The 14,317-nt window shown below is 44.2% G+C and overlaps 1 protein-coding gene across 1 annotated transcript in view; it reads left to right on the top strand.

The window, feature by feature from the left end:
* The window catches only part of LOC143289304 (dynein beta chain, ciliary-like), a 123,692-nt gene that overhangs the window by 49,039 nt on the left and 60,336 nt on the right, over nucleotides 1-14,317 (top strand). Inside the window, exons 24-33 of the mRNA XM_076598337.1 lie at nucleotides 1,075-1,293; nucleotides 2,701-2,853; nucleotides 3,972-4,205; nucleotides 4,832-5,124; nucleotides 7,199-7,355; nucleotides 8,307-8,569; nucleotides 9,604-9,742; nucleotides 10,254-10,346; nucleotides 11,270-11,464; nucleotides 12,486-12,696. Of these exons, the coding sequence (XP_076454452.1) occupies nucleotides 1,075-1,293; nucleotides 2,701-2,853; nucleotides 3,972-4,205; nucleotides 4,832-5,124; nucleotides 7,199-7,355; nucleotides 8,307-8,569; nucleotides 9,604-9,742; nucleotides 10,254-10,346; nucleotides 11,270-11,464; nucleotides 12,486-12,696 (1,957 nt within the window). The remainder of the gene's footprint in view (nucleotides 1-1,074; nucleotides 1,294-2,700; nucleotides 2,854-3,971; nucleotides 4,206-4,831; nucleotides 5,125-7,198; nucleotides 7,356-8,306; nucleotides 8,570-9,603; nucleotides 9,743-10,253; nucleotides 10,347-11,269; nucleotides 11,465-12,485; nucleotides 12,697-14,317) is intronic.

Genomic DNA, 14,317 nt, shown 5'->3' with positions numbered 1-14,317 from the left:
GATGCCTCCTTGAGTTCCTGATACTGATACTCAAAATGAAACCCAGGGCTCAGAAGACCTTTATACCATGTTCAATTCACCTTTTTAAAATTCCTGAGAATTATGTGCGCTTGCGTTTGTCAAAATATGTGTGTGTATCGTGTGTGTGTGTGTGTGTGCTTGTGCGTGCGCGCGTGCCTGCGCTTGCATGCGGGTACGTGTGAAAGTGCATGCATAATAGATTGCACTTTATTAGAATTTCTTTGATTATCATTTACTTTAAAATGTATGACAATGTGCAGGACGAATGTCCAATAGGAATTTGTGCATCTTCGTGTCTTTCAATATTTACTGATAATTGCTACGTAATAATAAAGTTATTCTTTTCTTATCTTAATTAATGTGCAATATCATACATGCAGTGTTAGCCTTGGTGTATTTCAATATGTTTAAAGTAATGATTAATAAAGTGAATAATATATGCAATAGTTTTTATTTTAATGTGTTATATGTTATTGAGTCTTTTTATTTAAGTCATGTTTATTTTTTTGTGTTGAGTAATTGTCTACGTTTGTTTTTGCCGCACCTGATGTAATCTCTCTCAATGAGATAATAAAGTAATTTGTATTATTATTCTTATTCTTGAAGGGAACAGAAGAAGGGAGACTGATATGAAGATAAGTTGTGTGTGGTGGGGGCCTGGGGGGAAGGGAGGCGGGGGGGTTGGGGGTATTGATGTGAAGATAAGTGTGTGTGGGGGGAGGGGTATGAGGTGGGGGATGTGACTATTTCAAAGTTATATACATGAATATGTGCACCACAGTATTCGTATTAGTACATACGTAGGTGCATGCTTGTATGCGTGTATGCGCGCGCACGTGTATCTGTGTGTGTGTGTTTCGCGCGTGTTTGTGTGTGTGTGTGTGTGTGTGTGTGTGTGTGCCGGATCGGGAGTATGCGCGTGAGAGACCGGAAGTTGCGGTGTGTCTGTCTGTACTGTCCGTCTGTCCCACAAGAACACCACACAAACCTCCTGCCCCGCACCCACCCACCCGCCCACCCCACACCGCCTTCCCCTTATGTTGCCGTCACCAGGTCTTAGTGACTGACATGTCGAAGACGAAGAACGTGATTGAGGCCACCAACCAGCCCGGGCTGTACGAGAGGCTGGACAGCCTGCAGTCCCAGCTGTCCCTGTGTGAGAAGGCCCTGGCCGAGTACCTGGAGACCAAGCGACTCGCCTTCCCCAGGTTCTACTTCGTATCCTCCGCGGACCTGCTCGACATCCTCTCCAACGGCAACAGCCCGCCACTTGTGAGTCTTGTTGATTGACTGATTGGTTGCTTATTGGCTGTATGGTGGTAGTCAGTCGTGTTTGACTATGACCATCAGAACAGCAGAGTATATATCGGAAGCAACTGCTGTCCCGACTATCTGGGCTAGAATCTGATTATAGTGGAGAGTGTCTCTTGCCCAGGTTACATCCGCACTATCTTGGCCAAGAGGGTTTTAGGACAAGTCGGCATTGGGGGTGGTTGGCCAACTAGCTCCCAAGGCTGCAGCATTAGAAGCCATTGCATTTTTTTCCTTATTAGTTTGAGAGTCATAGTCCTTCACAAAAGGCTAAGCTGTGAATGATTTCCCATTGCAATGGAGAAACCATTGATAATACAAGTCTCACTTTAATGTTGGCTGTTTGCTGTAAACGTACGTCATTCTGTGGTACAAGCTGAGTGTTGGGCCATGTTGCTAATGCTATGGGTACTGTCTGTATATAGCGCCAATCCTCGGTCAGGGATCAAGCTCTTGAGTAGAGCTGGTGGCCCCACACAACGACAATCCGTCCGCTTAGGAAGCGAGAGAATCTAAGGGCACAGGGCGGTACCGCACACTCTGTCAGTATTTTCTTCCTCTTCCACTAGACCTTGAGAAATGGTCTAGACGCTAGTCATTCGAATGAGTCGACGCCCTGACGTCCCGTCTGTAGCTTTACTTAGCGCGCGTAAAAAAAAATCAACAAAAAAATTAAAAAACAACAAAAAACAATAAACCGGCAACAAAAGGGTTGTTCCAGGCAAAATCATGCAGAAAAATTTGTGTTGACAGGAAAACAAAATAGATTCCTGGCCAGAAATATAAGCGGTGGCGCTTCACTTTAAAGACGCACTCTCCCAGAGGAGAGCAGCCCAGATTTCTCACAGAGAAAACGTTTACGGCAAAGAGTATTATAATCAATACAATGCAATCTACAAAGAGATTCATTTGGATAGTATTACGGTTTGGGGGTATCCTCAGCATTCTTACCATATTAGTCTTCTTGCGCCTATTGTTCAAAACATAATTTGTTTTTTAGGCCTGTCCGGCTTGCTTTGTTTGTCTGTCCATTCGTTTGTGTTTGATGGACTATGCTTCATGAACTCTTGCAGGATGCTCCATCCGGAGTGATGAGTGTCACTCTCTTTTGTGTCACTCTCTTTTGTTCATGACGTATGTGAGACTGTGTATCACTTTTCTTTTTTTTTCTTGTTTTCTTTTTTTTGTAAGAATCAAGCCAGCGTTTTCTTTTCCTTTTTTTAAGGCATGGATATCAATTCTTAGTCTTTTTGTTCTGCAGTATACAGCATGTTGGCAGACGCTGTTAAAAACCTTACTTGTCTTCCGTTGAAAAAAAGTACGCTTATTTGTATAGATCACGTGTATGTGATTGTGTCATTGTAACAGGTGATGAAGCATTTGACCAAGCTCTTTGACAGCATGGCTAAGTTAAAGTTTGAGCTTGGGGCGGACGGCCAGCCAATTAAAAATGCCACGGGCATGTGGAGCAAAGACGGGGAATACGTGGACCTGGACAAGCCTTGCGACCTCAATGGGCAGGTTAGGTTCCTCCGCGATTTCTACATGCACATGATCTGCATGTAGCTTGTAGTGTCTTTTTCTGTTTCAGTTTCGAGGACTAATCCACGTACGCTATACCATATCTACTGTTTTAAAAAAAAGTGGGGGGTGAGGGGAGGGGGCAGCAGATTCCTGACCTTCACATAAACCCAGTGCGTTGATCAGGCCATGAGAAGCTACGCAAGGTTTGTGTAAAACATCAACAACAACAAAATTATAAAATACCATAAAGGCAAAATAAACAAGTGAATACTTAAAAGATAGTAAAGGGAAAGATGTGTAGAAGGCAAATTATTGGTAGGTGTATTAGTAGTGTACACTTGATAATGAAGAGAGTTTTGTGTTGTTGTTTTTCTTTCTTGATCACATAACTGATTTGTCAGAAACTAAAAAAGAAGTTTCGGTTGAAACGCCGCGAAAAAGGATCTCCATGAGTCCGTAGTAAAGTGGTTGTGCCTTGTGGAAAGTAAACCCGTTGATGATCAGTAAAACCGAGAAACTGGTCGCAAGCCCCACTCCATGGAACGCCTTCACCTTTCAGGCAGTGGGATTGGGAAGTCACAGGAAAGACATGCATGCAAGCATCCAGAGAATGGCGTCTGCCCTTTGACAGATGGAAGGAAATTCTTTGTATGGGAACAGATATTGAAATGAGTTTACTTTCCGCCTGAGAATTTCACTCTTCTTTATAGATCCGATCTCTTTTACGTTTAATTGTAACTTGAGTGTCTCTGAGGTCTAGATATAGAAGTGTGGTGGTCCGAGAATTGTCCGCGGTTAAAATTAACACAGTTTTTATTTCATATCTTATTTATTTATTTATTTTAATGTTTTAATTTCCCTTGAATTTGAGTTATGCCTGTGTAAGAGTGACTGTTGCGTAAGCGCTTTGATATTTTATGTCTATGCACAAGACTCGGAGCTAGATATATTATATTCTTCATTGCGATTATCAGAACTAAATGAATACTTAGATCAATATTGTTATCAATATCATCATTGATATTATTATTATCAGTAGTATTAGTTGTCGCAGTAGCAGCTGTAACAGAAAGTATTTCAGTGTCTAACACACACACACGCACACACACACACAGGTGGAGAACTGGCTCCAGAACCTGCTGGTGGCCATGACGTCCACCGTGCGCTACGAGATGTCGGAGGCGGTAGCTGGGTACGAGGAGAAGCCACGTGACCAGTGGCTGTTTGACTACCCGGCCCAGGTGGCGCTGTGCGGCACCCAGATCTGGTGGACCACAGAGGTCAACGCGGCCTTCTCCCGACTGGAGGAGGGGTTCGAGAACGCCATGAAAGACTACAGCAAAAAACAGGTTGGCTCAGTTGTGTGAACTGTGGAGAGCAGTAGTGGTTCTGTAGCACATTAACTTTATCAAGACCCACCAGACACTGACACACCACCACAAACGTACGTCGTACACACTCGCACGCACAGATACATACGTTGGAGTTATAACCAAACAAAAACAAACAAAAAAAACCAACCATGCATTGACACACAAACGTACACACTCGTCCGCGTACACACGCGAGAGCGTAACACACACTCACGTTGGGGTTATAATAAACAAACAAACAAACAACAACAGCAACAACAACAACAACAACCACGACGACGACGACAACGACGAAGAGGAGCAAGATAGTATGACATTGTGTTTGTTTTCTTGTGTTTCGCGTGGCAATTGTCATGGCCAAAGATTTTTTTTTTTTTTTTTTTTGTTTTTTTTGTTGTAATGTAATGCTCATAGTATACACCCAGCCCGCACCGAAAAAAATAACAAAGCCAGTGTGTGTTTTGCGTGGCAATTATCACGGCCAAAGAAAAATAAATAAAATGCGAAGCTCATACACACTGAACACCTGCACCGAAAACAAAACAAAACAAAACAACACAAAAAAAACAACCCAGTGTGTCCTGCCCTGAACCCGCCGCCAGATCACCCAGCTGAATAACCTGATCACCATGCTGATCGGAGACCTGAGCTCCGGGGACCGGCAGAAGATCATGACCATCTGCACCATCGACGTGCACGCGCGTGACGTGGTGACCCTGATGATCACCAAGAAGGTGGAGAACTCCCAGGCCTTCGTCTGGATGTCGCAGCTCCGTCACCGCTGGGACGACGACAAGGGCGATTGCTTCGCCAACATCTGTGACGCCCAGTTCAAGTACTCCCACGAGTACCTGGGCAACACGCCGCGCCTCGTCATCACCCCTCTCACTGACAGGTGACACAGATATCTTTCCTCCTCCCTCCCTCCCCCCCCCCCCACCTGTTTTGGGGGGCATTGTTTGTATTGTGGGAAGGGGGTGGGGGGCGGCGGGGTTGTGAGGAGGGGAGGGGGGCGGGACTTGTACTCGAGTACATACAGCAATAGCCGAGTGGTTAAAGCGTTGGACATTCAATCTGAGGGTCCCGGGTGCGAATCTCGGTAACGGCGCCGGATGGGTGAAGGGTGGAGATTTTTCCGATCTCCCAGGTCAACAAATGTGCAGACCTGCAAGTACCTGAACCCCATTCGTCAGTATGCGCACGCAGAAGAGCAAATGCGCACGTGAAAGATCCCGTAATCCATGTCAGTGTTCGGTGGGTTATGGAAACAAGAACATGCACGCACCCGAAAACGGATTATGGCTGCCTACATGGCGGGGTAAGTAAACAAAACGGTCATACGCATAAAATATTACATGTCTGAGTGTGAATGCGTGCGTGACTTAAACCTGACTGAATGACACAGGAAACAATGATGAGCGCCCAATGGCAGCCGTCAGCAGGTGGGCAGCCTGTTGTGCAAGTGACCCCGTATTTGTTAAGCGCTTAGAGCTTGGTCTCCGACCATATCCATATCCATATCCATAAGTGATGGTTCTGAAGGACGTGTATATGAGTTCAGTTATAATAATAATGATGATGGTATTTATATAGCGCTGAATCTTGTGCAGAGACAAATCTAAGCGCTTTCACACCAGTCATTCACACGCATGCATAACTCTAAAACTGAAGAAACTGAAGACAAGGAAGGGGTAGGGGAGGGAGGCTATCTTGTGAAGAGGTGCGTTTTAGGTCAGACTTGAAAGAGCTGAGTGCGGAGACCTGATGAAGCGAAAGAGGAAGTTCATTCCAAATACAAGGTCCAGAGACAGAGAAGGAACGGCGTCCAACAGTGGAGTGCTTGGATCAGGGTATGCGTAAACAGAGTGGGTCCGAAACCGATCGTAGAGAGCGAAATGGAGTGTGGATGTGAAGGCAGCCACAAAGATAGGAAGGGGCAGATTTGTGAATACATTTATAACATAGAGTGCTGAGAGAATGAGAGAAACGACAAGTCTAGATGTTGGGTCGGTGGACAGATATTTCCGAATGGAACTGACGCGTCGCAGTTGACAGTAGCAGGATTGACGTGTCTGATAAATTTTTGCATGGACAGTGTGTTGTCAAAGACAACGCCGAGGTTCCTGACTGAGTTGGAAAGAGGGATGGATGTACTGCCAAGTTTGATTTTGTCAGCTGTGTTTTTGTTTAGTTTCTATGACCATTGCTTCGGGTTTGTCTGCGTTCAATTGTAACTTATTTAGTCATCCAGTTTTGAATGTCCAGGAAGCATTCAGATGTTTCTTGCAAGAGTGAGGACAATTTTTAAGGGGTATCACACTTCTGAAGTTGAGTGTCATCAGCATAGGAATGATGACTAAAATTGTGGTGGTTGATAATGTCAGCAAGAGGAGCAGTGTACAGCGTGAAGAGAACTGGGCCTAAAACAGATCCCTGTGGGACTCCGTGTTTGATTTTAACAGGTTCAGACTGGAAATTACTGACGATGACAGACTGGAATCGATCAGTGAGATAAGATTTGAACTAGTTGAGAACAGCGCCGTTGATGCCAAATGTAGTGAAGTTAGTGAAGCGTTGGAAGGCTTTGATGGTGATTCCTAGGTGATGTTTGTATTTTGTGGAGTATATGAGTTGTTGGACATGTCTATATGGGAGGTGAGTGTAAGTGGTTGGGGTGGGGGCGTGGCATGTGAGAAGGCTGAGAGGGGGTGGTGGTGGGGGGGAGAGAGAGAGAGCATGTGTGTGTGTGTGTGTGTGTGTGTGTGTGTGCGTGATTATAGTAAGCCTTTGCGACGATATCTTATTCAGACTGAACTGATACTCTCAATAACAACAACAACAACAAAATGCCAGTGGGTAGGTTTAGAGGGGCGACCTACACATGACAGACCACAACAACAACAACAAAAATCAATGTACAACCAACATATACACGACAGTATAGTGTGCTGTTCCTTTCGCCCCTCCAGGTGCTACATCACGCTGACCCAGTCGCTGCATCTGATCATGGGAGGTGCCCCGGCAGGTCCTGCCGGCACAGGGAAGACAGAGACCACCAAGGACTTGGGACGTGCCTTGGGCGTCATGGTCTACGTCTTCAACTGCTCCGAGCAGATGGATTACAAGGTTAGTCCATTCTCGTGGACATGGCAGCTCTACTTTACTTTTGAGACAAGTTTTAGATCTAACCGTGCTCCGTTTTCAACTGCTCGGAAAAGATTGATTTTAGATCAGTCGATTCTGGTGCATTGTTATGGCAGCTCTTCTTTTGGAGGCAAGTTTTAGATCCTGGCGTAGTCTTTCTACAGCTGCTCGGAAAAGAAGGATTACAACGTGTCACTTTTTCTCCTGGGATGTCATTTTTATAGATTTCTTAACTGTGAATTCAGTTGGACGGCATTAACAAACCCGAGGCTTTGTAAAAAGATTGGTCTTTTTCTGTCACAGAGCATACCAAAACAATTACTTAAAGTGGATATGGGTGTTTTTTCTCTGAGCCAATGCACAAAAGAAGCTGTACATATCTTTTATTTGTTGAAGCACACACACACATGAGAAAAGGTCCTTCCTCTATGTTGTTCGGAAGGGGGAAAAAACCCATAAAGCAGAACACAATGTTCTTTTGTGTATCATTCATAGACGAAAACATCTGTGCAATAAATACACTGTCATAAATGTTTTACTCAAGCCATAATCAGCAAGTTTCTTTTTGTCTTTTTAAAAATTTTCCTTCGTGACTAAAACCCCTTCACGATAACGTTTTACCAATGTAGAGGTTTCCTGTTTCTAAATGCACAACGCACAACGACATAAGCACACATTACAGTGTTGGCGATCTGGAAACAAAGACTGAACGACGAAGAGAGAGAGAGAGAAAGAGAGAGAGAGAGAGTTGTGCAGCGTCAAAGATGCCTGAATGATGCGAGGCTGGTTAGTCGAGCTGCACAATTTGAAGAAGGAATGATGAAGGGAAAAGTACCACAGCCGTCCACTTTTTGCTTGGATACCTCTTGTGGATAATCGCGTTTAGATTAAACCATGTTTTAAAAAAAATGTCTTGTGTCTTTTTCTCTTCAGTCAGTGGGCAACATCTACAAAGGCTTGGCTCAGTCAGGGGCGTGGGGCTGCTTTGACGAGTTCAACAGAATCGCCGTGGAGGTGCTGTCTGTGATCGCCGTTCAGGTCAAGACCATCCAGGATGCCATCAAAGAGAAGAAGGAGCGGTTCAACTTCATGGGGGATGAGATCAGCCTTATCCCTACTGTAGGCATCTTCATCACCATGAACCCAGGATACGCTGGCAGGACCGAACTGCCGGAAAATCTGAAAGCCTTGTTCAGGTCAGTTACTTAAATGATGAGGGAGACGCCGTGGCAAAACCGGCAAGGCGTTAATCTTCTGATCCAGTGTTCACCAGTGATCAGGGTTCGAGGCCCCGTTTTGGCATGATGTTGTGTCCTTTGGGAAAGGTACTTTACTCCGAATTTCTTCAATCCGCCCAGGTGTGAATGGGTACCTGACTTCGGTTGGGGAAGTTCAGTACGGCGCGGAAGGAGAGAGGATCGGGCCTCTCACTTCCTATGCCATGGACACAGTTGATATTAAATCACTGCCCTGGTGGCCGTAAACGGTTATGGGACACCGTTAAAACAACAACAACAGAATGATAATAAGAATGGAATGGATCATGATGGTAACAGCAGCAGAAAACATAAACGAACAAAAATCAGCAAACAATTAAAAGAATTCACCATCAGAACAACTTCATTAAAAATGATGATAATAGTAGTGGTGGTACTGGTAGTGGTGCTTGTGATGATGATGAAGATGATGTTGATTTGATTTGAGAAAATGTTTCTTATTTTGTATACAAAAGCATCGTACGATATACTTAATGATTCGGCCATTCCAAGTTTTCACGCTCGTCGATCACTTGGTAAATGATGACAAGCATTAGAATGAGCCCAAAGAAAGTTATCCGTTTTAATTGTTTGAAACAGACAATAAAGTGCTCAGAATCTAAAATCTGAATAATAATTTCACGCGTCTTTTCAATACAGCTGAAAGTAATCAGATGTAGAGAAATCATACTGTTTAAAGTTTTGTTTTGTTTGTTCCTTGCTTTTGTTGTTTGGTTTGCTTTTTTGTTGCTGTTTTTTGTTTGTTTTTACCAACTTAATGAAACAAATTTCTCGAATTAAAAAAAAAGAGCATAATTAGTGTTCCAAACGCTTACTGACACAAAACGGAATTGTTATCAAAGATATTTAAAGATTGATTGAACACATTAGATTTTCATCGTGTATGAAGGGTGAGTTACAAAACTGTTCCTTGAACAGATGCTGTATCCAGACGTTTCGTCTTCTTTTTCCAGGCCTTGCGCCATGGTGGTGCCAGATTTCGCTCTGATTTGTGAGATCATGTTGGTGGCTGAAGGGTTCCTGGATGCCAGACTGCTGGCCCGCAAGTTCATCACACTCTACACACTGTGCAAAGAACTGCTGTCCAAACAGGTGATGTATATAGCACAGGAGAATCGTAGCAAACATATATTGCACGCAGATAGATAACACACCAATGTGAATTTACGAAAAACCACGAGGAGGCAGGGGAATCTTATGTGGCTGGAACCTCTGAAATTTGCAAAACAATCTCATTCCAATCCAGTCTGTGGGATCTGTATGCATGAGTATTTCAGTCAGACGAAATCGTTTTCCCTTTTAACTGAAGTCCTCAAACTTCTTTTGCATGTCCCATCGTATATGTGTGTTTGTGTGTGTATGTATGTTTGTATGTGTGTGTGTGTGTTGTATGTGTGTGTGCGTGTGTGTGTTTGTGTTGGGTGGGAGGGGGTATGTGTGTGTGTGTGTGTGTGCGTGTGTGTGGACAAACGTCAACCCAAGTCAAAAATATCCTTATTAAGGGTACAGCATTTTTTTTCACATCCTGCCCGATAAAAAGCACATCATGAAAATGACCAATAACACGGAGACGACTAAAGATGACGCCGTGACACTGTTACAGGACCATTATGACTGGGGCCTGCGAGCCATCAAGTCTGTCCTGGTGGTGGCTGGTGCCTTGAAAAGAGCAGACCGCCAGAGACCTGAAGACCAGGTACAGTGTGCCACGCAACTAAATGACCTCCCAGTATACTTACTCACTAACAGTTGTAATCATGATACGACCGCGAACGATGTAAAGCGGTGGCCGCGCCGATTTCCGGCTTGGAATCCACTGGTTTCATTCCCTCAAAAGGACCGGGATTTATAACCCCTCCCCCACCACCACCCTCCGCTAGACCGAGTGGTGGTCTGGGTGTTAGGTTTTTTTCGGGCGAGATGGTAAACCGATGTCCCGTGCGCAGTGCAGGGGGAGGGAGGGGTGGGGGCGGGGGGGGGGCTATCAGCCCTTACTGTTCTTGACAGCCATATGTGTTCTTTGTTGTTGTTTTTTCTTGAAGAGAAAATAGTAAATCTCAAAAGAGTGTGTTGGTTTTGGTGATTTTACTGTTTGTTTATCTCTGTTGATTCTCTGTGTCGTTTTTAGCTTTTAGATAGATTCACTAGTGGCGTGTGTGTGTGTGTGTGTGTGTGTGTGTGTGTGTGTGATGTACCTTTTCTGTGCAGTGAATATGTGGATGTATATCGTTTTATCTCTTTTTTATAACATTATTATACCTTTGAAATGTTACATATCTCTTTATACTGTAAAGCGCGGTGTGCCTGCTCTTGAAAGCGGGGAACCGCGCTTTTTAAGCCTCCATAAATTTTTATATTATTTTTTTTTTATAAAAACAAAGATACATTGCAAGCTAAAGAAACAACCTTAACGTTCGTCAAACTGGTTGTCCATGGATTTAACAAAAGAAATACCCACGAGTGTTATAAGGGACTCCCTTGTGCACAATAGAAGTTTTAAGCTTGTTAATGCTGTTTTTGTCTTTGTTTGCATTGTAACCATGTGCACTGTTGAACAATTACAAACTTTATCAACCCAAAGTGACTCCCTACCCTAGCAAAGCTACGCTTGCTGTGCAGGTGCTGATGAGGGCACTGAGGGACTTCAACGTCCCCAAAATCGTGGTGGAAGACATGCCGGTGTTTATGGGGCTGATCGGGGACCTCTTCCCTGCCTTGGACGTGCCCAGGAAGCGGGACCTGGAGCTGGAGAAGAACATCCGTAAGGCCACCCTGGACATGAAACTTCAGCCGGAGGATAACTTCATCCTCAAGGTAAGCCCGGTGTAACAGCCTCAAACTACCCCCCTCCCCACCTCCCCCCCCCCCCCCCACCCCCCCTGATGGACTTTACCCTGGAGTCATTTTGGGCTGCTATATTATAGATTGGCCAACGGCTTTGTCTTCGACGCACTATAGCTGTGAAGACGCGTTTGCGTTTTGTTTTGGGGAAAATAGGTAATAGTGCCGATGGAAATAACTTCTGAAGTATCTGAGACTGAAAACTTTGTTAAAAGAAAAGTGTTATATATATATATATATAGAGAGAGAGAGAGAGAGATACGGATGCGGATGTTTTATTCATATAAAGGCCATAGCTCCTCATGAAGGGGTACAATACACAAACAAGCACAGTCACTGAAGAAAATCATGAAGTTGCAACAGATCTGAAAAGCAATGCTTTGTACAAGTATAATGACAAATTCCTTATGGCGCTTTCTTTTTCAGAAACTAGAAGTAGACTGAAACGAAAATGATTGGGATATCTATAAAAAGCAGGTTGGATATATCGAAATACCAAAACGAAATCTTGTCATAATAAATTTCAAATCTCTGTCTAAGTTCATACGCAGGTAAATCTTAACAACCAGTGCAAAATGTCCTGTATCCGCAAAACCAATCACTATTATTAACATGAAAATTCCACTCTTGCCATCTGCAGGCAATCAGTCTATCTTTAAGGTCACGCAAAAATAATTTCACATCTTGCACACCTTGATTTTCCTAAACAAAACCAAAACAAAACTGATACAATTTACAAGGCATTCAAATTAATAGAAATTGTTACTTCGTATAACAGTAATAACATACTTTTTGTTGTCTATGTATTTACACGGATTCAATGTACGTTTTGTTGTCTATATTAATGCTTATTTGTTTATGTATTTTCGTTGACTTGTTTTATGTTTGCGTATACCCCCTTCACTCGGGTCTGTGGCCTGATTGTGAATAAACCATTCCAATTCCAATTCTCTGTTTACACGGTACCATAATCTCCCCCGTCCACCTCCCACAGTGTGTCCAGCTTCAAGAGCTATTCGATGTCCGTCACTCGGTGTTCCTGCTGGGGGCGGCTGGGACGGGCAAGTCCCGCGTGTGGACAGCTCTACAGCGGACCTTCAAGAACCTGGGCCGTAAGCCCGTGTCCTACATCCTGGACCCCAAGTCGGTCAGCAACGATGAGCTCTTCGGCGTCATCAACCCTCACACTCGGGAGTGGAAAGATGGTGAAATTTTTGTCATGTTTATTTATTTCGGGGTGGGTTTTTTGTTTTTGTTTTTGTTTTTGAGTTGTTTTTTTTCCCTCTTTGCGTGGGGATTGGGGGAGGGATGTGTGTTGTGGGGTTGGGGGTAGGGGTGGTGGCACGGGATGGAGGGGGGGGGGGGTCATAGCTTGTTATGCAGATATGAACAGAAAGCACAGCAATGCGCATGCGCGCATATGTGCTCGCTGTGACGTCCACTTCCTGTCAGTGCTGGCTGATGCAACTTTATATTGAGCTGCCCAAGCAAGTTTACCACTCCGTTAAAGGGTATTCCTTCGACAACATGACAGGACGACAGGTTCTCTCAAAGGGTGACTAACGAATACCTGCCTCATCTCCAGCGGAGTGAAACAGGTCAATGTAGTCGTCCCTGTGCTGTTCAGTTTGTATTTCACGCAGGTCCTACACCACGCTGTCAAAGACTTTGGCTTGTACATCAAGTTTCGCTCATACTGAGGAATGGGATTCAGGGTTCTTCGATCAAATTGGTGCCAAACATTCAGCTCCCTTTGTGCGGTGAACGTGACGTGGCTGACTAGGTTAAGGACGCCCAGTAAAAAAGAAAAAAAATCAAACAAGCAAACAAAACAAAACATTGTTCACCCGCCCACCCCCCTACACACACACACAAGCTCGCGCCCGCACGCACGCATGCAAACACGCATGCAAACACACACACACACACACACACACACACATGCATGCATGCATGCATACAAACAAACAACCCGCATATTTTTTGCATTCTCTCTTCCTTTCCTTCATAGACGGGAAGGGAGGGAATTTCTGGCCACTTAGGAGCTTTCCAATGACCACCACTGTTGTTAGCTGTCCTTTGCTCGCTTTTGCCTTCACTTTGCCGTTCGTTTGATCAAGGCACAGCGCTTTCTGAGAGAGATGCGCACTGGAACGGATGTACTCAAACAAAAGTGTGCATCCTGCAGGCACGCTCACACATGCTTGGTTACTACCACTTTGGTCTCCGCATGCACTATTATACACAAACATACATACACTGGGTCACCTAAAACCCCCGGTATGTAAGCAATTGCAGACATTAGAAGGGAATACAAGAATCGTCCAGTGTGTGTGTGTGTGTTTGCGCGTGTGTGTTCTTTCTTTAGTTTAACGTCTGTTCACTTTGAATGATATTAGACGTGTGTGTGTTTCTGTGTGTGTCTGTGTCTGTCTCTGTGTGTGTTTGATATCTGAACAATGAATAATCAGAAAATGAATTGTTATTGACCAGGGTGGTTGTTTGTGTGTGTGTGTGTGTGTGTGCCCTGAGATACCGTCCCTTCCTTCCTGCCCCACTACAGGATCTGACTTCACTGACATGACAAAACAAAATGGGTGCAGGGTTAGTGTATATACTCTGCTCTCTTGTGCCTTAAATCTGGCCTTTAAAACCCACCTCTTTCTATGATAGCTTCCCTCCCCTGCCTCTTCTTCTTTGTCTTCAGTTTCTCAAGTTTAGAGTTATGCATGCGTGTGAATGACTGGTGTGAAAGCGCTTCGATTTGTCTCTGCACAAGATTCAGCGCTATATAAATACTAATTATCATTATTATTATCATTATCA

This window comes from Babylonia areolata, chromosome 1 (assembly GCF_041734735.1).
Source record: "Babylonia areolata isolate BAREFJ2019XMU chromosome 1, ASM4173473v1, whole genome shotgun sequence".
Classification (NCBI taxonomy): Eukaryota; Metazoa; Mollusca; class Gastropoda; order Neogastropoda; family Buccinidae; genus Babylonia; species Babylonia areolata.
This window is presented reverse-complemented; position numbering and strand designations above follow the sequence as displayed.